The sequence below is a fragment of the Notamacropus eugenii genome, chromosome 5, assembly GCF_028372415.1.
Source record: "Notamacropus eugenii isolate mMacEug1 chromosome 5, mMacEug1.pri_v2, whole genome shotgun sequence".
Classification (NCBI taxonomy): domain Eukaryota; kingdom Metazoa; phylum Chordata; class Mammalia; order Diprotodontia; family Macropodidae; genus Notamacropus; species Notamacropus eugenii.
Window position 1 is genome coordinate 246565733 of NC_092876.1, and position 25359 is coordinate 246591091.

At 35.2% G+C, this 25359-nt stretch overlaps 1 protein-coding gene across 9 annotated transcripts in view; it reads right to left on the minus strand.

Moving 5' to 3' along the window:
- PDE1A (phosphodiesterase 1A) overlaps positions 1–25359 on the minus strand; it is a 489884-nt gene that overhangs the window by 91122 nt on the left and 373403 nt on the right. For all 9 annotated transcript variants that reach the window (XM_072612567.1, XM_072612561.1, XM_072612565.1 and 6 more), the window contains 5 exons: positions 23748–23930; positions 18025–18091; positions 16156–16272; positions 14716–14856; positions 645–745 (listed from right to left, as the gene is read on the minus strand). In XM_072612567.1, the coding sequence (XP_072468668.1) occupies positions 645–745; positions 14716–14856; positions 16156–16272; positions 18025–18091; positions 23748–23930 (609 nt within the window). The remainder of the gene's footprint in view (positions 1–644; positions 746–14715; positions 14857–16155; positions 16273–18024; positions 18092–23747; positions 23931–25359) is intronic.

Sequence of the window (25359 nt, forward strand, 5' to 3'; positions counted from 1 at the left end):
TAATTTTTTGAAATATGAAATTAAGATAAGAAACATTTTTGTGGGTGGATTTAGAGTTGAGTTTCTTGAATTTCAGGTGATGGCAGAATAACCAAGTGGAATGTTTCAGTTTATGGACAGAAATGTGAAATTGGAGCTCGAGAGTAGATCAGGGATGAGGAGTCATTCCTATAGAGGTAGGTGACTTTCCCTGAGTCTCTATTTCACCCTTGTTTCAGTTCAGCCAATGGTTTATCGTGCACCCAAGCATAAACTTAGCTGGAGAAAGCAGAGCTAAAATTGGTCCATGTGCAGCTACCCAAAAGTTTAAGTAGAGAAAAATATAGGGCTGAGGACTAAACCTTAGAGAATGCCCACATTTAGGAGGCTAAGGGAAGAATAGGAATTAACAAAAGAGATCTAAACTAGATAATAAAAACTTCACTCAGCTTAGTTAAATATACATTTATTACCAGATAAGAGGTAGCGTGGCATGGCTGATAATAGATATGGTTTCCAGTTTCACGCTGGCTGCATGACCCAGTATCAGACACTATGCTCTTTTGGGTCTACAAAGATAAAATATGAAGAGTCTCTGCTCTTGAGCAGCTTCCATTTTGTGACTGTGGGTGGGTGGGGCACTATTATTACCATATTAGACTTACCTGGTCTGAATATGAAAGTTGTTGGTGGTTCCGGTATGTTCATAATCATGGATGGCAGCTGCAAAGACCATTGCTAAAATTTCCAGTTCATTGAGCCAGTGCTTGTAAATAAAAGTAACATTCAATTATCTTTTTGGTAATGAAATAGTCATCAATAAACAAATACAAGGACACATTTTATCGTGTTATAGAACATATAGTTATCTACTGAATTTTAATGAATTTTTCTCTCGTCCTATTCTGGGTCCATAAAAGAAGTATATCAGATTCTCCAAGGTATTAGATATTACTGAGAGAAATGAAAGATAGTTGTCTTGGAAGCCATTAATTCAGTCACAATAACTTCATAGCCTTTCTGAAGCAGACACTGTGCTGCAGCTAAAATATTAGATGCTCCTTGCTTTCTTAATTCAAGCATTAGGTACATTTTAATGTTTTTATATAAAATTCATTTCACTTCATTAGATTCCACACATAAAGGAAACCTTGGGATCATAACCATGTTTTACCGAAAAACTCTCTGAAGATTTCATAGCAAGATGACACAGTCTTTCTGTCCTTTATTTTTGAAAAATCTACTTGGCTCTATAATTAAAATACATTGGGGAGTTTCTCCAGCTTTCAGGCAATATGCTAAAATATTGGAAATATGTTTTGCTTATTTCTCCAATTAATAGAACAAACAGGAAGACAGTGTGATGTAAAAGCTTGACAGAGAAGCAATAGACTCAACCAGTCCATAATAAGGCAATCAGTAAACATTTATTAAATGCCTTCTATGTGGTGGGAGCTGTGTTAAATTCTAGGAATATAGAAAGAGGTGAAGACAGTTCCTGCCCTTAAGGAGTCTACAAACTAATGAGGAAAGCAACAACAAATATACATGTATAAACAAGCCATATACAGTATAAACATGGAATAATTAAAAGAGGGAAGGTACAAGAATGAAGAGAATTAATTAAGAATTAAAGGACTTCCTGTAGAAGATATGCAAAGGAAGATCTGTTTTCATAGATATTGCTAATGTAGAAATTTGTTTTGCTTGTCTATGCATATGTTTTTAGAGTTCAGTTTGCTTTTTTAAGTGGAAAAGGGAAGTGAGAGGAAGAGAAATAAATGCTAATGAATTGAAAAAATGTGTATTATTTATATATACATACATAAAAATATACATATATGCAAAGGAAAGAGTTCTGATCCATAGAGAAGAAGGATTTACCATTTAATAGATGTATTACATTGGAGAATTAATTTATTTTCTCTTGATTTCATTTTCTCATCTCCAAAAATGGAACTAGTAATACTTGCTCTCAGTACCTCATAGGGTTGTTGGGAACAGCAAATGAAATAATGTTTATGAAAGTTCCCTATAAATTATAATTATGCACATTAAGATTAATATCATTATACACATTAAGTTTCATATTCATATTCAAAGTTAAAAAAAATTCACATTGTTGAAGGACCACCAGTACTCCACCTATAAGACCAAGGTATACACACACACACACACACACACACACACACGCATACACACATGCATATAAACACACATACATACATATACATATTCATAAATATTGACATGTATGGTAATTTTGTATATTGATATGTATGGTAATACAAGATAGACTTACAAGAGAAGCTCCAAGATTGACTATAGAGCAAGAATATCTCAAAATATTTAAGCAAAGCAAGTCTTTTTATAATATTGGTGGAATAGGATCAAAGGATGGGTGGATAACATCATGTGATGGGAGGTACAGTAGACAGATTAACATAACTATAGAACTCTTCCTGAAATTGTCATATTGTGAAATTGAAAATTGAATTTTAATTCTATTTTGTTAAGACAAACTAGATTTGGGTCACAATTCTATTTTTGTGATTCAGGTAACCTCAGGTCAGGATTCCATTCTTGTGACTTGATTTCTGTCTTTGTCTTTTGACTTATACCTCCATCCTTGTAGCTTTGCCATTCACTCTCATTCAAGAGAACTTTGCTTAATCTAAAGGTCAAGATGATTTAATCTAAACTGCTGTGACAACTGCCATTTTCCCCAAATTCCATGTCTTGTTTGTGACTGAGGGAGTTTCAGAAGGGGAGGTCTAAATGTTTTAATATCAAGTGACGTGAGAAGTTACTTTCTAGTCAGTAAGAAGAAGACATACCGAAGCTGCTCAAGATTTTGCTCTGTCATTTTGTTAATCAGTATAAAAGATCCTGTCAGCCCTTACTCAGCGTCCAATGGTCACTGTGATAACAATGACTATGTTTATTGGCAATCACTAGCCTTGCTAATCAATTGACCATGTTTAAAACTTTGTCTCTCAGAATTTCTTTCATGACAATATTCAGAGGTGAACTAATGAGGCCTAGTAATATCTATGGGAACTTCCACACTATTCAGAGAAAGGTAAAATATTAATGGAAAAAGAATCGTCACAAGTTACACAAGAAAGTGATGCAAGACTTTCATTGTTCTTTATAGTGGGAAGGGCTTTCCCAAAGTCCTCCAGAACTACAGTGTTTAAGCTACCCAGAGTCCTTTGCACCAAGATTTCAGAAGAACCTAGAGTCTGGGGGACTTTGAGTCTTGATCTTATAATTTATCATTTTTGTGCTTCTAGAACACGAGCCATTAGGCAGGTTGCCAGGAATGTTCTCTTTGTCCAAGGACATAGATTCAGCTGTGGTTCCACTTGTCTGGCTATACAGTATTTTTACCATGATGTTCCACTTGATACTTTAAGCACAATGTATATAAAGTGGGATATCTTGCCCAGCCTAGCCATCCTTTTAACTTCCCTACTTATGACACCACTTTTTGTTTGAAATATCAGTCATGTTTGATTCCTCCCCCTTCTAGTGTGGTTAGTTTGTTATCTTTTAAATGAATATAGATTTCCTTAAGGATGTTTTATAGTCAACTGGGGACTGGGTACAATTAGTAAAATGTCATTTAAAAATAGGAACATTTGAGAAACTTTTCATTGAAAAAGAATTTTTTTATTTGAATGTAAGACTTCCTCAACGATATTGGCAAACACCCTCACACAAGCATGTTTCCGTGTGTTATGTCATGGTTGAAGTTGATACGAAGTAGATTACCGAACTGTAATTACACCTGTCATGGAATCAGATTGGAGTATTTGAAGATGATTTGTTTCTCTTTTGGAAAAAAACAAACAATAGCCACTGAGGGATTCCATATTTTCTACATCTCTCAATAAAAATCCAGCTTTGAAGTGACCTTAGGAAGTCACATAACATCTCTGAGGTTCAGTTTCCTCATCTATAAAATTAGGGTTGGATTAGATGTCCTATGAGGTCAGACATAAATATATGAATGAGTGATACAAATTACGTAATTTATATTTTCTTTGCTCCCCTAACACATACCATTGTGCCATACACCTTGTACACAATCATTGGGAAAACAAATTAAAACTGAATTCCAAGATATTTTACTTGCATCCATATTTGGCTTTGGTTGTCATATCTGTCCGCAAGACTAGGGAATTAAATACTTTCTGGATGAAGCAGTTTCTGGATTCTTGCTGTGGTTACTCTTTTGTATTGATTAAACCCTTCTGTGAAATAGTGATAGAGATCTTTATTTTTGTCCATTTCCTATTTTTCCAGAGTCAAAAGCTTGCTTCATCAGATTATGTTGGAATAATTATAATTGCATAAAATCTCTTTTCTTTCCTTTCTTCTAATTTGGTATTAATCTTTATTTTGTTCTAGCTTGGCAATGTCTGAAATGGAATTGATTCCGTTTCTTCCTCAGATATAATTAGCTTTCTGATGCAAAGCTAAATAAGCAGAACTTTAAAAAATATACAACTAATTCTATATAAAATAGGAAAAAATAACAACCACAAAAAGGTTGCAAAATTACAAAAAAATCGTGACCTGAAAGAAGAGTTGTAATGAATAAAGAAGAAATTAGAGGGAGGGAGATAATTCAGAACTGAAAATGTATATTTTAAACTAATTAAACAGTTAAATAAAACTGCAAAAAAGAGAGGAGCTATGAGAAGATACCTCCCTATCTATACTCCTTTGTAGGAGCAGGAGGGCTGCAGGTATAGAACACTGCATATATTATCAGGTTATTTTTTAATATTTATTAATTCATTATGCTGACTTTTTCTCTTTTTCATATTTTTCTTTACACAATTATATCTTACATGGGATGGTTCTCTGTGATGGGGAAATATTAAAAAAGAAATGCAAGTGAAATAAAAATAAAGTATATCAATAAAATGTATTTTAAAATATATAATCAGTTTCATTTTTCTGAAGTGCTTGCCACATTCAGTTGTTTCTGGCTCTCTTTTTGAGAAAAGTAATTATTCAGGATAATAAAGAATGAGGCTTCTAAGTTGTCTCCAGCTGCTTTCCTCTTTCATTTTTTCATCATAAACTTTTTTTCAATATAACCTTTGCTAAACTCTTTGGTACCCATATACTTACTGAAGTGTTCAAGCATAAAGGTAGATGTTGACTTAGTTTGACAAGGTTACTGTCAGGCTATTTAAAAGATTTTCTTATTTCTTTGTACTTGTGGGCAGATGTTCAACATAAACTACAATTACCCTCATGGTAGTCTTTCTTTCTCATGCTCGTCATGAGCACCACAGTCAAGACAACTCAAATGTCCCATGAAATAGTACTGCTCTTTGCCTTTGGGGCCACCATGAAACAAAATCTACCATTTCCTTTATTTGCTTACAAAAGGAAAAGAAGTTGTGATACTCCATTTCTTTGTAATTTACTTTTATATTCTGGTTTCATTTATTGTAAGAAATTCAATATTGATGTGGTTCAATTCCTTCAACTCATATGTCACTGGACAAAAATTCACAGTAAGAGTATAAACAGTTAAACTAATTATTTTGGATATTTAACATATTTAAGAACCCTGCAATTCTTTTGTCTCCTTTTATACCTCACTGCCAGCTTCGCTCCACAGGACTGACAGCCATTTTATACATTTATTAATTTCCTAGATTTAAAAAAAAGCACCAAGTGTCCAACTTAGGCTGGTCCTTGGATAGAAAGTCATAGTAAAGTCACTAAGAGTAGAACTCAAAACTGTTCTAGCTTTGTAGGACCTGCCAGAATTTATGTTTTACCAGCAAAACCATGGGTTCTCAAGGTACAAGGTAGTGTTTGTGCCACGATGAAGGACTGGAGTGGAAACTAGAATAGAAGTTATAGGAGAATCAATCTCCTTTAATTAGGTAGGAGAGCCAGAGTTAGAGTAGAAATTACTTTGGCTAAATTATTTTCTATAAAGGAAATTGAAACAAATCATTAAACATACAAAATAAATTTTAATAATGAATATTACTGAGTGTGTTATTAGGCTCAGGGCAAGCAACATGCCTCAGAATTCCTTAATGATTTTTATTCCGGTTTATCTGAGGTTCTTTATTAGGAAGCTAGATTTAGCCATAGAAGAGATCAATCTATGGTATAGGAGAAAATGCTGGCTTTGAAGTAAAACACTTGGGTTCAAATCCTGCCTCTAACCCTCACATTCAACTCACTACACCTCAGTCTTCTCACCAAAAATAATGGAGGTTGCATTAGATGACCTTTAAAGTCCTTTTCAGCTATAGATCTATGTTCCTACTCATCATTTTACAGTTGAGGGAACCAAGATCCAAAGAAGATAAGTACATTGCTTGGGGCACATAGCTAATAAGTTTCTAGAGTAGAACTTGAACCCAGAAGTAGAACTCCTGAATATGAGTCCAGTATTCTGCCTGCTCTACTATGCTGCTTTTCGTCAACAAGGTGGGATAAAGCATTGAAACAGTCTTTCCTAGAGGACAAAAAGTTGTTGATCTTTGGGACAATTTTTATTTATCTTCATAACATAATTGCATTTATAATTTATAATGTGCATAATTTGCATATTATAGTCATGTAATAACATGTTATATGATATATAACTTATAATATAATTGCACTTATTATTTGTATTTTTCTCCTGGTAATAGCCAAGGGAGGTAGGGATGACACTGATCTATTATACTTGGAAATTGCCTAGAGGGGAAATCAAATCCTGATGAGTCCGAATTACATCTTGGTTTCTAGATGGCTAATCATTACATTATATTTGGTAGCTTGCTGAGTTTGCTGCTCTAGATTACTTCATTTTATTTTATTTTTAATACTGTCTTTGATTGGGTCTGGATAAATACAATGCTATCACTGATGATAGGTATAGAATATGAGTGAGTTATGCCCATGAACGTTAGCACACCTGACCTATGCTCTTTCCGCACTTATGGTAATTCAGTAGGACAAAGAAGTAGTTCAGTGTGGAAAAGCAAAATAGTAAATCTGAAATCAGAGGACCCATCTACGCTCACATCCTGGCTATTCCATTCCCTAGCTGTGTGACCTTGGACAAGTTGTTTGTCCACTCTGGTCCTCAGTTCTTATCTGTAGAAGAAATGTACATGTACTAGATGATTTCTGAGGCTGCTTTCAGTTCTAAATGAGCCTATGAACCTCATAATTAAAAGAAATGGGAACAACCAATTTCTTTTTTTTTTTTACAACAGATATTTTCTAAGAAAGTATCCTAGGTCTGCTGCTCTGAAACCTTGGCCAACTCTCTTCACCTTCTTGGACCTCAGTTACCTCACCTGTAAAATGAAAGGATTTATGGTAGATGATCTCTAAGGTCCCTTTCCAGTTCTGAATCCTTTGATCCTATATGTGGTTTATAGACACTGAAATTTGAGCAAGTGAAGACGCTGAAAAGCATTTGCAGGAAACCAGTTAACAGACTGCTGTGTATAGCTAATCCTCATCATTATCTCTAAATCAACCTAATGAGAATAAAAGAGAATGTGGTACTCTGTGTTCCTGGAACTCACCCTGGAACTGGATTTCAAGTTTCAAAACCTTCCTTTTTCTCCCACTGATTTTCGTATTTGAGGTACAATGCCTGAAAACAATGTGGTACCAGCAATCCACCAGGGTGAGCTATGGTAAAGGTCCTTGCCTTATGTCAGTCATATTGAGACAATAGAGAACTGCACTGCCTAAAACAAGTCATTTCATGGGCCATTGGCCGTGAACATGATTAGCTAGGCATCTGAGTTGCACATCACTGTCACCTGTGCAGAGTCCACAAGTTGATAAAGTAGCAAAAGAAATGAATGTTGGTGAAGATCATCCATCTGACTGTATGTTGTGCTACCAACTCCTGGGTCTAAAGATGTTATTCATAACACTAACAAATGGAAGAACAATGGGTCCATTAAAGACTGTTTCAGTCAATGGGACTAGGAGTCTCTTTGACATGACAGATGGTATTAGTCATTGAAGAGATAAGTGAGATGCTCCATAAATGTCACACTGACAGTTACCTTGAAGCTGCAAGCCATTAATTCTGGCAGTCAGGCAAATGACCTAAATCTTTTCATTGTCAAAACCCAAAGAGTCTCTTCTGAATAGAAGAGTCTCTTCCAAACTAATAATATTTCTACAGCGTCTTCCCCATCTCAACCCAGTTCATCTTCAACAATTCTTTTTAAGATCACAGGTACTATGATATGCATTTAATAGAAAAGGAACTTGCACATGCAAAGCTAAAGTGGCTTGAGATTGTTAAACAAAACGTGATACAATAATGTAATAGAATATTATAATTTGATTAGAATAAATATAAGGATGAAAAGTAACTTGGAAAAAACTTTATGAAATAGTACAAAACAAAAAAAGCACAATAAGAAAAATGTAGTACACATTATGGTAAATCAATAAATTGGTTGACAAGCATTGATTTAGCACCTGGTGCTCTGGATACACTATACTAAGCACAAAAAGATGAAAATGAAATTGTCTCCTTACCTTAAGGAGTTCACATTCTGATGAGGAAGATTTTATAACTCTATGACATAGGAAGACTCTGGATTTTATCGAGCATGGCAAGTAATACAATCAGATGTGAATTTTAGGAAAATTATTTTGGCAATTGGATACAGGATAAATTGGAATAGAGAAGGAGTTGGATCAAAGTGGCCAATTGGGAGGTTATTGCAATAGTATAGATGAGTGGTAATGAAGGACTGAATTCAAGTGATGCCTATGTGAGAGAAGAGGAGGAATACTCATGATGTTTTGGAGAGAGAAATGACAAGATTTTGCAGCTGATTGGACATATAGGGTAAGGGGAATAGGAGTCAGGGGTAACATAAAGACTGAAAACTTGGGTGACTGGAAAGATCCTAGTGCTCTTGACAGAAAAGGGGAAGCTCAAAAGAAGGAGGGTGTTTTTTTAGGGGGAGTAAATTCTGCTCTTAATATTTTGAGTTTCAGATGATTACAGTATATTCAGTTCAAAATATGTAGTGTTAGTTCTGTTAGAGGCACTGTCATCCTTCCAGTCACCCAGGTTCACAACATCAACATCATCCTGGACTCTTCACTCTCAAGGGAGTGATACCCTTAATTAACTCTGACTGTGACATATCCTACCTAAACAGTATTGCCTCTCTTTCTTTCTCTCTTCTCAAAAAGCCAGCACCCTAATTCAGGTCCTTCCTCATAAACTTTGTGGTGGATAGAGTACCAGTGCAGGAGCCAGGAGGACCTGAGTTCAAATTTCACCTCAGACACTTGACACTCACTAGCTGTGTGACCTTGGGCAAGTCACTTAACTCCAGTTGCCTCATCCTGGGTCATCTCCAGTCATCCTGAGGACTATCAAGTCACTGGATTCAGATGGCTCTGGAGGGGAAGTGAGGCTGGTGACTGCACAGCTCTCCCTCACTCAAAACAAAGTCAAGTGCAAGTCATGTCATCATTTCTTTGATGGCATGGTCTTCTTTGGCAACAAAGGACAAACACAACACTTACAATATCATAATAGACTCTTAATTACATCTCTTCAACCAGTCTCTTCATACTTTAATCCATCCTCTATAAAGCTGCCAAAGTGATTTTCCTAAAGCACAGTTCTGACCATGTTACTCAATTGCTTAAATAAATTCAGTGGCTCCCTAATATTTCTAGGATAAAAGATGTTGTTGATCAATCATATCCAACTTTTTGTAAACCCTTTCAGGGTTTTCTTGGCAAAGATACTGGAATGGTTTGCCATTTCCTTCTCCAGCTAATTTTCCAGATGAGGAAGTTGAGGCAAAAAGGGCTAAGTTACTAGCCCAGGGTCACACAGTTGGTAAATATTTGGGGACAGATTTGAATTCAGGAAGATGAGTTTTCTTGACTGCAGACCCAACAATCTATCCACTGTGCCACCTAGTTGCCCAGGATAAAATGTAAATATTCCTAAGAATTCCATAACTTTTCCCTACCCAACCATTCCAGTCTTTTTATAAATTAACACAATATTACATAGCCACCATCCTATTTCAGGTCCTTATCACCTCTTATCTGTACTTCCTGAGGCTTCCTCCTGCCTTAAGTCTCTCTCTTCAATGTCTTTCACATAGTTGCCAAACAGATTTTACTAAAGTGCAAATCTTAACATGTCACTCCATTATTCAATAAATTCTAGTGGCTCGCTATTACCTCCTGTATCAAATATTGCTCTGTTTGGTGGCATGTCCAGGATACAGTGCTATCAAAGGGACTGAAGTACCTGTGAATCTATGAATAATCCACATGATCATATGAGGAAAAGTGAATGGGAATAAATGGACAAGTCTTTGACAGGGACAGGCATAACTAAAAAACTTGCTATATTTTAAAATTAAATATCAACAGTTGTTAAAGATACTTAGTCATTTTTACTGATGTTTAGGGTAAAGTTTCTAGTGAAATATTTAATGGAAAAGGACAAAGATTTAAAACTGGGGCTAGACCCTGGCTCCTGTGACACCCTATTTAACATAGCCAACATTTGTTCTTCCTTTCCTTTCTATTCCACTATAATTTTCATTTTGCTACTTTTTTCATTGCATACCATTCACCACCCTAACTCCCTTTCTGCAGAGGTTTCAAACTCTTCCCACAAAGCTGATTTCTAACAATTGTTAAGTGAATTGCCAAAGTTGCCACTGCAACTTTGGACTCAAATTCAGCAACAAATGTGCACTTTTGACTTACAAAGATTAAGGAGAGGGTGTATTTGGTGTGGTCACTCTTCAATAAGTCATGGTGGTCATTTCAAAAACTCAGTAACTGCTTCAATACTTAGCAAATCACCTTTGAGTTTGGGGATTGATCTCTTACACAAACATTGGATAATGGTAATTCCAGCAGTGTTGAAGATCCTTATTGCAACTTGGGATGTGTGTGTGTGTGTGTGTGTGTGTGTGTGTGTGTGTGTATGTGTACTTCATTATCATCACTCTTTCAGATTCAAGATCAATCTGTGATATGGTCCTGGGTTTCTGTATCACTGAAATTTCTTAATAATTCTCATTTCCCTCCCATACTGCCCTCAGGATATATATTTTTGTCATTTATCTAGAATGTTTTCTGGAAAAATTCAAGTTATATAGTTTTGTTCAGGGTTGAGACTTCTTTTCTTCTTTTAAATCATCTAAACATATCATGGGGGGAAGGGGAGAGCATGTTAGAGGCAGACCAGATTCTCTCCTGAAAAACTTTTTGTTTAAATAATTACAAGCATTTTTACCTTAATAACTGGCAAATCTTACAAATCAGGTCTTAATTTATTGTTTTTTAATGATTGTCTAGACTTAAGAAAGTGAGGGAGGAAATGTTAATAGTGTAGATTAAACTTTACAGTGTGTTATGAAACTGCTTCTTAAACCCTTTCCAGCATTCTTCTACAATGTGGAGATGGAAAGGAGGAAGAGAGAGAAACAGAGACAGAGAGATTGAGAGACAGAGACTGATAGACTCAAACACAAAGAGAGACAGAGACAGACAGAAAGAGACACCCACAGTGACAGACAGACACACATACACATAGACAGAACATATAGCATTTCCACAGAACTCTCTTCCCCATACTCCTGCAGCTGATTTCCAGACCTTGTTTGATTTTGAAGTCCATGGAATATAATGTCCTTTCTAATTTATTTCATATTGTGGAACAGATGAAAATATAAAAAGGAATTGAGAAAATGAGTTTTTAGAAGAAAAAAGGACAGCATCACTGTGAACAAAACTATATAGCTTGAATTTTCCCAACTGACAGGAAACATTTTAGATAAATGACAAAAATTGGTTTGGTTTTGTTGAAAAGTAAAAGTTATCAAAACAGGAAATGGTGAAATCTGGCCTGCCTCATGGCCTGAAATAACATCTTGTCAAATGTCTGCTTGTTATAATTAGAAAATTATAGAAGGATGTTTTATTTTTATTGATTTAAGTTCTAGCTCAGCATTACTCTTTTCAAGAAAACCTTTTTGATCCCTTTTGTTTTCATATCTCAGTCATTTCTGGGTACCTCAACCCACCCTCACATCCCTAGGGAGCCTTCCTTTATAAAATAATAAGAAAAACAGATTAGTCAGACCAAAGGACAAAATAACCCCATCTGGCGATACACCAGCATTATTTTTGCAATCATAAGACCCTAGAATTTAGGCCAGAAGAGTCCTTGAAAATCATCTAATCCAGTCCTCTCATTATACTGGTGAGGAAACTTGGCCTTGGGGAAATGTCCTAAGGTCACACAGTGAGCCTATAGCAGAGATGGGACTGAAATGAAGGTCTCTTAGATATCTTCACACCACATCACACAGTCTCTCTCACTTGCCCTTGATGCACTTCACAGTCTTTTTTCTTTAACTGCCACAATCAACTATTTTATTTTAGTCTTTTTTTTCAAAGCCATTGAAACTGGAAAGAAAATCAACACAGCTCTTTAAAGGAGTCTCTTAAAATGAAAATGATCAGAACTTTGATACTTATGATGGAGGCCTCTGGAAGAGGTAAACGTGGCATCTTTAGCCAGAATCCAAAGTAACTTTATCTAGTATAAATAATAGTATTTGTAGCTGTCAAGAAGCAATTTATTTTCTCACACTAATATGTCATGTATATCAAACCCAGGGAAAAAAAAATCACTAAACACATGGCTTTGACAATGAAGTCTTACTAAGCTTAAATGTATTTGATCACTTCTAAAGGATGTTCTGGCAAAGTACAGAAGAAAGGGTTTAGTGCACTGCATGAAAAAAATAGTCGTTTATCAAAACTGTTAACTTCTAAGGTTTTGAGCTAGTACTTCGACATGAGTCTGAGTAAGCTAGCTCTCTATTAGACACACATACACATACACACAGACAGAGAAATAAAGAGAGGAAGGAGGAGAAAGGCAGAGGGAGAGGGCTAGAGAGGGAAATGGAAGAGACAGAGAAAGAAGGGGAGAGGGAAAGAGAGAGAAGAATGAATTCAAGTTTCTTGATGGATATTTCAATGTAATATTGAGCTGATATTACTTACTGCAACCTCCTTTGGTCCATAGAATGACATTATGGTTGGACCAGGCCTCTTTTGTTTCTTTAGGGCTTGTTAATTTTCTTTTTCTTTGATAATCAACTTTAACTACAGGAGGACGCTAGCTCTTTACAGCCCAGTAGGGACAAGAAACATGACAATCCAGTCATCAGGGAAATGTGAAATAAGTGGGACAACCAAAAGACGCCATAAATGCCAAATCCAAAGGAATAAACAAGAGCAGAAAAAAAGACAAGTTAAACTGAATGAGAGGACAGAGAAACAGAATAAGGGAAGGAAAGCCAAAAATCAAGAACCATGAAGAAAAGAGAGCTAAATGAAGCTTGATCATGGTGGAGACAAGTCATCACATGACAGAGAAGGCTGCTATCCCTTTTAGAAAGCATCCTAGAGAACTGTGGGGATCACAACTAAGCTTCTATATAAAAAGAAATAGTTTATGGGAACCAGGAAATCTGTTGACAAGAATAAGACTGTAATAACAACTATGTCTTGTTTCATTTATCCCCTGAAAAGAAAACATCTTTTTGGTCAGGAAAGACCTTGGGTCCAAGGTGTCAAGGTTGGGCAATTCCAAAGGCTTCAGAAATTGACCTAGTGACTATCATATTATTAGGTGTCTCCCATGCACACATCAAAAAAATTTAAATCTCCCAATACTCCTTGAGAGATACAATGAGAATAAGTTAATTTGAAGACCCTTTGGTTATCAATATGAACTGAGGCATATAACAAGGAGATGTACAGTCACAAAAGGTGTTTTATCACTGTCAGGAAAGATGTTCAATGAAGATTTTAAATGGAAGGTGTTAGATGTTGAAGTTTGTTATGTCTTCTTGGTTGAGGATGACATTGTGCTCATTTCATTAAGGCTCAAAGCATTTCAGGTCCTCTTTAATGAGATCCATTATCACTCAAAGAAATTCAACCTAACTATTCAAATGGGAACAAGACCCACCGTAATGCAGGACCTCTTAAATGGAATCCATCAACACTACAAAGAGTTCATCCTAGCTTTTCAAATGAGGACAATTAAGCCCATCAAGAATGCCCATTGTACAGATTATGACCTGGTTATATAAGGCCACACCTAGAGTGTGTCCATCATTATGTTTTTTCTTGGATAAGAGAAATAGAGAGCTGGAGTCAGAATTGGACAGGAGGAGAGTGGGTTGGCCTGAGTTTGTAAATCATATGACTTTCTTAATGATCTCCAGCTTTTCCCTGAATCAAATACCTGTATTTTAAGCATTAATATTCTCCTGGAAAGCAGGTAATGATGTTTTGCTGTTCTGTTTTCACTGAATACCTCTGAAAGACATACTAGAAGATAAAACTTCTTCACCAGTCTTCATTTTTCAAAATACATAGGTAATGTACTCTAATTCTCCTTGGCTATTTTCCTTTGTAAAGTTAAAATACCTGCATGTTTTGCATATATTCCAAAATATAAATAAATAGCAAGACAAAATCGAAAATAATGGTTATGTCCTATTCATTATAAGATACTGGACTTCTATTACAATCATGTATTTTATTAAAGGAATGGGTGAGGGAAAGTTATTAGAAAAAAACGGATGATTGCACCCATATGTTTAACCTAGTTCTCTAAGATGCAAAGACAAGATTCCTTACCATGATACCTGTATGAAGCAATATGTAATGCACAGTTTGAGTGACATCTGCTGCATGAATCAAATTATGATATGGATTTTTGTGCTTGCTGTAACCAACTTCTAAGGCTTCCGCAAAGGAAGTTAGACAAGGAACAGGAATCTGTGGAAAGCAATGATTATTCATTATGTCTCTAACAAATTGCTGCACAAAATTAAAATGAGTGAAAGAGTGTTCAAATGAAATACACTAGTATATTTGGCTATGCGAAATTCGTGGTTAGTAACAAAGCTGCAACAGACTCCCAGGTCAAACTGCAATTCCCAAGTTATATGTTTTAGCATCATTAACAAGTATTATCTGACAGAAAACTATCAGCTCTAAAAGGCATGTCTCAGCTGAGGCATCTGTAAATTGAAAGGACTGAGTTAAACAATGTCTACGAGCAAGAGCTCGTAGGTTTAAAATTCTATAATTTTTTACATGTCAATAACTAAAGTTGTTGACTGTAGTCTGTTCAGTAATGTGAATTAAACCTAGAGTTGTAATGAGAGTCAGGGTGACTGGGGTTTTTCCTCAAGGCATCAAAATTCAGAAAGTACAAAAATTTTAACATGTCCTCCTTCAGCAGTTAATAAACCACTTTGTTAACTAATTTACTCTGCTGCTCAATTGTCCATCGTAATTATTTTGGGGGGTTATTGTCACACCATAAAACACTAAGGTGAGTTGAGGTTGCCCTTCATATTACTTGTTCTGTGCATATTTTGTGCTGATTTCCCTGGATGCCAAAATTGCTAGTTTTGAGGCACAAGTTGATTGTCAATCTCTCCAGTGTCATTTGAGACAAGATATTACAAAACAGTTATATCTGTCTCTAATATCCCCAATATTGTATCCTTAAGTAATGGTCTCAGATTTCTTTTAGAAGGACCTATAACTGGTCATTCAGGACCAATGGGTAGAGTAGCAGATAAGTAGTAGTCAAGATCTGTGTTCAAATATTGCCCCAGTCACTTACTAGATACATAATTCTGGTCAAATCAATTTACCTCAGATTCAGTTTCCTCATCTTTAAAATGGGGATAGTAATAGTACCTATATCACAGTTGTTGTGAGACTCAAATTACACACACAGACACACACATACATACATATATATGTATATAAGCATCTGTATATATCACTTTGGAAACTTTAAAGCATTATAGAAATGTGATTTGTCATCATAATTATTATAGAAAGTGAATAGATATATTGATAGGATGAATTCTAAGGAGCATGGAAGGCAATGACATCAGTGAGCTATGTAGCAACTCACAAATATCATGCATACATTTTTCTCACTCCTAATGAGTATTATGTTGATAAACCCTAAAATAGGCTGATACAATGACATATTTTTTTCATTTTTACTCATATCTATTTCCTTAATTTTCCTCATTATTTAATGTTTCTGACCTTGAAGCGGTTGATAAGGTCATATCTGGTGAACAGTTCATACATCATGAACTTCAGGCTGTGCTCTCCACTTGCATCATTTAGGGCGAATACATCAAATGACCATTTATCTACATCCTGTAGGGAAAAGAAAGAATATGTTTTAGTTTGTGATGTCATCTAATTCTCTTTCTGTCAGTGATTTTGGGTAAAAAATAGGCAACACATGAACTGCAGACAGGTCTCCATTAGGCAGCTAAGTGGCACAATGGATAGGATGCTGAATGTGGCAGCCAGAGGACTCAAGTTCAAATCCTGCGTTAGATATTGACTATCTGTGCGTTACTAGAGAAGTCAATTAGCCTCCATCTGCCTCAGAGTATTGTTCTGAGGATAAAATGAGATGATATTTTGAAAGCACTTTGCAAACTTCAAAGCACTGCATACGTGCCAGCCAGTTAATTTGCAAGGGGTCTGGCAAAGAAAAGCATTTAACATATGCTTCAGACAAATTTGGATGGAGCTGAGAACATCAGGGAAGAGGACAATGATAAACTTTTGGGAGTCTATATCTTCCCTTTACCTTGTCTCTAGCTTAATTGATTAACTTGAAGACCTCACCATCTAAATGGATTTGTTCTTCCATTTTGATTTTGTTCAGTATAGCCTCCATTCCTATGGAGGATATCTTTGGAGATCATACATCTCCCTATTTAATGCCTTACTTAATATCAATAAACAAAGAATCATCCCCCAGAAATTATCTTTTTGTTGGCAGCTCCCCCACCAACTTCTACTCTACAGTAAAATCTGCCCTTGAGGAAGGCTGTCATTCCATGAGATCACAGATGTAGAGATGGAAGGGACATTTCATGTCTTGTAGCCCAAGATACTCATTTCATATTTGAGTAAAATAAGGTCCAGACTAGTTAAATGGCTTGCCTGACATCAAACAGAAAGTAAGGTAATGGCAAAGACAGGATTTGGGTAAAATAGAGCACTCTATTGCTCTGTGCTATTTCCACTTTTAAATCCATGTGTTGCATCTCATGGGTGAATTTCAGTTTTAAGAAATCTCTTTACCTCTGAGATAAAAGCCTTTACATCCTGTTAAAAGAACATTGGGTTTCAAGGACCAACAGTGGAAGTGTTTTGGGTGGTATATTGCCTTCCAGTTATACCTGGGACTACAAATTCCCACAAAAAACTAATTCAGTTAGTTGGCTTATGTGAGAGAAAAAGTCTCACATTTTCCCCTAAAGTAGTAAATCTCCTAAAGAAATGACATTGGGAAGGAATGCCTAGCCAAAAAACAAGCTCTCCCGGTAAGAACCTTGGGGTACCATGGAAGATGAAGTTAATGAGAACAAATGAACCAGTGGGCCCTTTTACCAACCTTCATTCAGAAAATCTAGCTTTAGGGATTGAATCAACTTTATTTCATGATGAAGTCATAACAGAGATGATTTTCCTCTATAATCATTTTATTCTTACCTTCTACTCTATCTTATAGCTTTCATATCTAAAAAAACTAATCTCAAAGCAAAAGAAGTCCATTTATTCTTTTCATATATGTATGTATAGACACATACATATATCTTAATATTTACATCTATCTATCTATCTGTATATCTCAAAGTATACACTTGTTTGAATTTTACCACACATAAAGCTACTTTATGTAAATTCTTAAAAAAAAGAGAATATTATCATTTTGTAGGCTCTAATGATCAATTTTTCACTTAGTCTACTAGGGTAAATTTTGGTGCACTTTTAAAACTGACATGCCAGCATGTCCATATCACAGAAATTCTTGTTATTTTTGACAGTTAATTTAATTAAAAATTCAGAACTAGAATCTGAGAAAAATGGTATAACTTAAGTTCTCACCTTTAATGTTATGATGACAGCTGCTGGGTAAACCGGACCAGATATGCTGGAACTCTGTCTGTACATCCTAAAAAGACAAACAAATAATTATTGAGTGAAAGTCTTCATGTAGCTCCTTAAGTCTGGAGGAAAATTTCTTTTTGTTAAGTTTACCTTTTATCATTCATTATGTTCTCTCTTCTTCTACCAAAGTCCTACCTCAGTGTCTTATCATAGTTTGTTACTACTGGGTCCTTGAAAATTTTCCCAGCAGAGGGCAAGTTCTAAGCCATCCTACCATTTTCTATTTCAATTAATTAAAAAAAAATAGGTCAAGTTCAAATAGTCATAATTGCCCACTCTATCTTTTTTCCATCTGAACTTTTTCATTCAATTTAGTATTAATTTTTGGTCTTTACAGTAATAACCAAGGGGTCTGACCGTGTAAGTAGCCAATTTAGAAACCATTTCACATAATTAACCAGCATTCGGTGCTTGCCATGCCCCAAACCTTCTGACTCATGGCTTGAGTCACGGTATACAGGCTTGGTACATAGGCATGAGATTTCGAGATAGTCTACAAGACTTCACTTCTTAATTTTGAATTCTTTCTAACATGCTTTTTTTTTTTTTTTCAATTTTTCCTAGTGCCTATGTTGTCATTTTAAATCACTAACTATCAAGATCATGCTGAGATCTTAATAAATCTTCTCTGCTTCTTCATTCCTTCTCTGCTTCTTCATTCCCTGCAATGGATGTTGGTATAAACATTGAAACTGTCTTAAGTCTTTTTGAACATGTATAACATGAATCCTGAAAGTAGAGATGACTGAGTATAGCATATCATGATATTTCTTTATGCTATTGTATGCAATTTGTTCATTCTATATGATAGAAAACAATTCTGCCAGCTTCTTTATTTGCCTAGGGAAAACTTGTGAGCTGTCTCTTCATTGAACTGTAACATATGTGTCTTTTCAACTTATAGTGAGAATATTGGTACTGATGAGGTTCAGTTCTTCTAGGTGTTTATCAATGAACTGAAAATCAGACAAAAAATTCACACTTAGAATAGTAACAATTAAATTAAGAGTTATAGATGTCTATGTCAACATAGAGTACAAACTCTGATCATAATGAATTGTACAGCTATTCCTGAGATTTTTTTTTAAAGCCTGTAATGGAAGTTAAAAATCTTCCCAGGCCATTAATAGGCCTCAGGTGGGGCTATTAAGGGATGCTTGATCAGGGAAGGCTTGCTTTGTATGAAGGCCCACATCCTTTGCTGATTGCTAATGAGGCACTGGGTCACTAGGGGTTGTGCCCTCCAGCTCTGAAAAGAGTATATATACTCTGAGGTGAGGTTTTACTTTGGAGCTTAGTTTTTGGAAGAATATTTGTGTGTCAGATGAGACTCTGGGCAGCCATTTTAAGAAGTCCCTCAGCTTTGAAAATCCAGGTTGGTGCTTCTCTTTCTGGCAATGATGTATATATTGCCTTTGATCAGACAGCTGGAAGCCCCCTCTGTTGGTCCTGCTTGTATTTTCTCTTTTGGTATATGCATTTGATTAAAATGATTGTTGATCCCTCAAAAGTTGTTTTCTTTTTAGAAAAGCAGATCTAAGAACCTGGGCCATAGGCCCTCCTGATATATGCTGGGGTACTTACTGCTACAAAGCTAGAGGAAATCTTCTAGAGCATTGGATGGATCTTCTATGAAGGAAGTATAGAAAGGTATGGCTAAATTCTGCTACAAAGGTGAAAAGATGTGGTGGGCTCACAGCTTTCATTGGGAAAAGGAGTGCCAATTAACAAAACTTTAGATTCAGCAAAGTCTGGAGGTAAATTCTCTTTTGGTGTCTATAGATGTCACAGATTATTAATATGGTTTTGAAATAGACGAGTTGCTTGGAATCCTTGACATTCTGCAAGAACAAGTTGCTTGGAATTCATGACGTCTCCATCCTGACTTCACTGAATGATGGAAAGCTTTGTATATGATAGGCCATGCCTTCTGATACAAAGTTCTTTATGCCATTTGGGCTCAGCATTCAATGTTCTACTTGATGAATGTTTTTTTCTTATCTCTGATCAATAGATAATATTTACTATAGAACTTAAATATAATAGGAAAGAGCTTATTAACTGTCAAATGGAGATGTTGAACTAGAAAGGAGAAGTAAACATTTCTCTAGTTGGCATTATTTAATATTACTAGAAATTATTTCAGAAAACACAATTAAAGAGCTCAGAATTATACCTGTCTCTTTAGTAAACTAAATAAAAATAACACTGGCATCAAAATGAATAATGCTATGTATAAAAAACTGGCTTGCTACTTTAGTCCACAAATGGGAATTCCAGTAGCAAAAATTTGAAAGGAGAAACTATTCATTGAAGGGCAAAATTTGATTCTCTCAGTAGAAAGAAGTAGAAATTGGAGGATTTTTCTCCATTATTTATCTCAAAACAACATACTTTACTAAAGACCTAAAGTAGGTATGTGACTTGTTATTAATTATTTCCCTTAGTTTGTTGTCTTTCTGAGAGTTAGCAGAAAGACACAGAAAATATGTTTCCATCATACTTGTTTGTCAATTTGGAAAAATTATTTTGATTTGATTGAGCAAAACATCATCCTACAGGCTTTTTTCCAAAATAGTATCCCCCATCCATACATCAAAATCATTTGAGATTCCTTGAAAGATATTACAACAGAATAAAAAACCCTACCATCCTGTTCAATGACTCTTTGATCATGAATTTCAGATGAGGTTTACCTCAGGAAAATGTATATTTGTAAAAGGTGCTTGACACTGTGATGGATGATATAAACCATAAGCATTTCTATGAAGATTATGAGATTCTAATTTTGCTTCTGTTTGCATATGTCAGTGTGCTGTTGTGTCCAGAAAAAAAATAAACCCTTCCATCAACGCAAATCAACATCCGAATTGCAACTTTACTTCTTAGAGTTTCCTGGAGGTTAGGTGACTTCCCGGGGTCACACAACTACTAGTATATATCATAGGAGACACTTGAACTCAGATCTTCCTAACTCTGAGGCCAGCTCTCAATCTAATATAATGAGATTTCTCACTATGATTCTAAAAATGGGCAGATTAGGCTAAAATACAATGAAAAGAAATACATAGGGAATATGATTACCTTTGTAAATCTAACGAGAATGATATTGCAGCACTTTGAATGTACTAGTTAACGTACTAGGTTCCTCAACTAAAAAAGTATTTAACTTCCTTACTGTACTTGTCTATTCATTTCTTGTAGCCTTTTCCTTGATTATTTTTAGTAATTAGTTTGGCTACCAAAAATATCTGTAATTGGCAGCACAAAACAGTGAGCAGAAACACATGCATGCTAAACATATACAACATATTCTGCAAAAAACTTTTTAATCTCTTTCCTCATGATGGAAAATATGTTGGAGTGTTATCCTAACTTATATCTCTGTATATATTTCTAAATTTTGCAATGTTTTCTGAATACACAAAAGAGGATAATACGATAGTGTCCTTCAAGGAAAAAACAACATAGTATTAATATCCTCATGGCCTTTTCTCAGTGTTATTTAGGGCTCACATCAATTTCAAATTAAACAGATAAAGGTAGCTGGCCCAACTTTGGCTAGTTTTAGGAATATTTTTGAAAGAAAATTCTAATAGGAATAAGCTACTCTTTTATAATTGCAACCATCCTCCAACATTGTAACTATTTCCCCTTTCAAATTTTTACTAGTTTGGTCTAGAATCATTAAAGAAAATACCATTGGCATTCTAGCATCTACCTCCCAGAATCATTATGAGGTCAAAATGAGACAACATTTACAAAGTATTTTGCAAACCTTTAAGTGTTATATAAAAGCTATTTATCATTTTATTGCTATTTTTATTATTATTACTATTACTATTATTATTACTGTCAAAAGTCAGTCACAGAGCCAGGAAGATTTGGGTTCAAGTCCTTGCTCTGATAATTACAGGCTGTGTGATCTTGGGCAAGTTGCTTAACCTCTTAGTGTTTGTCTAGACAACTCTAAGACTATAAGTTGTACAGACTATGCCTAACTGCCTTGGTAAAGGCAATTTTCTTCCATTCTTTTGTCAATGAAGTCACAAGTCAAAGGCAGATGAAGGCTGGGGTTATATGATAGATAGGATGAGACTGGGGCTCACTACTAGTTCAGTCACTGTAATCAATTTTGAAAATCCCAAGTAAATAGGAAAACCATAAGTGGCTAATATGTTGGCTGGAGGTAAGTACAAATGAGACACCGAAAGAAGAAGGAGAAAACTAGGATTTTTAAAGCAAAATTAATGGCTCCTGAATATTAGAGAGAACAATTACAATTACAGAGTGTTTTTCTCATAACAACCTTGTGCTCTCATTCTCATTTTGAAAACTGAAATAGAAGTCAAGTAAACTTACCTGTATAAGGAAAATATTCAAAATTTAAGTTTTCAATACAAGTAAAAATAGACTATGCCAGAATCAGAAAATATTAATAAAACTCATCATTTAATGCTGAACTCCTCTTGGGAGAGAAAATCATCACCCTATGTCAGTTTGCCAATTTCATTTTCCTATCTAAATTTCATCAAGGAAGGGGAGTTGTATAAAAATAAGACATTATTGTTCTTTTTCAGAAAGGAAAATCTTCATTATTTTGTAATATTAACTTACTCTAGATCATGTTATCTATACTTAGTATTACCTCCAGGAGTCTTCATCCCAGATAACCTGATTCAGTTAGAAATTGTCTATGCTATTAAGCAGCAAAATGGCTGGCATTAAGAATGGGATCAGAAATGCTGTGTTTTTCACATCTCAGAATTAATTTAGTGCTTTGCCTTTGTGATTCCAGGAAGTTCTCAGATCTGACCTGCTTCACTGACATTGATAAAAGATCTTCAAAAACAGATTTCTCCTCCCCTTTCCCCACTCCCCCTCCCCCAAATGAGAGCAAAGAGCACTATGAGGTCAAAAGTGAGAGATTTTCTTTGGTGGCTGATAAACAACAGATCTTTAGGTCTTAAACAATCATGGTCATTTGTGGTATGGGAATCAAAAGCCATTCAGAGGAATCAGCTATTTCATCAAATGTTACATTCTCACCAAAGATGTGCTAACAAAAAAAAAAAAATTAAGTACCATTAAGTATTGTCGCCCAACTTATAATCAATGGAATTTTGCCCTTATTTGTTGAAAAGGTCCTTTAAACCTTTTCATAGCATAAAAAAGTCAAAATAAAAAACTAGCAAGATTCATTGTAATAACATATGTATACAGTATAAGACCATGAAGCCTAACGAAGCTGGATATCTGCTCACTAAGTCACAGAATCACAGAATGTTGGCGTTGGAAGGTACCTCAGAGATCATATTGCCAACCATGCTTAAAGAAAAATTCCCTATATTCTATGACAAACAACCATCTAGTTTTTTTTAAAGCCTTCTAGTGAGGACAATTCCCCTGCCTCTACACAGACAGTCCATTTATTACCACTTTTTAATTTATATTTTAAAATTATATATATATTTATAAATTATGACATGATGCATTTATATAATATGTTTATATTATATGCTATTATATAATATAAATATATTATAATATAACTATATTTATATTTATAATCCAGTTTAGGGTCTGCTGTTTTTACTTTCATCAATATTTCTTTGACATTTATTACTATTCACTTTTGGAATGATAGAGTTTACACTTACCTGTCCACAAAAATTCCAGCTTGGACAGCATGCACAATGCTACGAAACTTTGGCTTCTCTTCAGGTTTCCTCTTTGTCATCCCCATTTTCCGTGTGAAGGTAGAAGCCAACCAATCCCGGACTTCTGATGGAACTGAATCAATATGGATGTCAGAGAGCTCATCTTCGGTGTCCAACAGTTTCCTAGAAAAATTAAGACAGGTTAAATTGAGAAGATGTTCTAAGCATAGATTTTTTTCCCTTTACTTTTATTAAAATATGTGAGTCAAATATTCTTAAAGGTGGTGAGAGTACAAAAGAGGCTATTATGCATTTGACAGTCTTAGGTGTTGTAAAATTTAAGAAAACTAAAATCCATCCAAGATTTTAGAGAATTTAGGAACTTTAAGATATTTTAATAATAACTCACACTTCACTGCTTTAATCTTCAAACTTACCATGAATGTAAAAAAACCCATCTTGATTAACCATACCAATAGAGTAGGGCAATGAGGCATAAATAATTCTTTGGTAGTTAAAAAATAAAATAAATAGACAAACTAATTTATTTTATTTGAATTAGTGATGGATTTAGTTATTTCAATGTGAAATTTAGCAGACTGATTTTTCAAGATGTTATAATAATAAACACCAAAATAAAACCTTGCTATGAAAATATCATAGTTGGAGAAAACTGAGAAGCTGACAAATTTCTTCATTTTGGCAACTCTTACTTTGTCTCTTTCGCCCCTATGCAATACAAAAATACCCTCTCCCTTTCTAAACACATTCAGTAAATGGGTTCTTCATCTGGTATAATGAATCACTTGAAGTGTAATGATTCATTTAGATAATACTTTAATAAAAATTTACTCGATGATTTCTAGGTAAAATACATTCTACAAGAAGATAACAAGTCACAAAGAGGGGAAAACAGTCTATGGCTGAAGAAGGGGTGGAGAGTAAGGAATGCTATGAGGTTTTCGAAGGATGCTGATCAATCCATAGAGTAATCTTCATATACTCCTTGCCCAAACGGCTCACAGCTAGGCTTCAAGTCAATTGGCCTGGGGAACAAAGTTAATTTAAATTGACTTGACTCTATTTCACAGTATTCTGTCTCACAATAGCCTTGAAAGTTTGTGTGTATTGGTTGGGTTTAAACTGTATTATACTATGTCTAGATTGTGCAGTAGATAAGAGTGCCAGGTCTGAAGTTGGGAAGATTCATCTTCCTGAATTCAAATCTGTCCTCAGACACTTACTAGTTGTGTGACCCTGGGTAAGTCACTTAACCCTCTTTGCCTGTATTGATGATACATTTTTGCTTATTGTTAACGTAATTTTGCTTCTTAATGAGAAGATCTTTCCCATCCATTAAAAGGCCCATGTCACCTGCTTAAGTCACATGGAAGCCTGAATCACGAGTCAAGTCATATGAAACAGGAAGGGTGGAACAGGAAGAGGTGGGACTAGAATAGAACTGAGAGGAAGTTGGTCAGAGCTGGAAAGGACAGAGGAAGCAGGCAGCTGGCATTGTGAGTGTTTGTTTGTGGGAAAGCCTGATCATGTGTATAGACTTCTTGGTTACTATGATGGATTTCTTTGTTGCTATGATGGGTTTGGCTTTCTG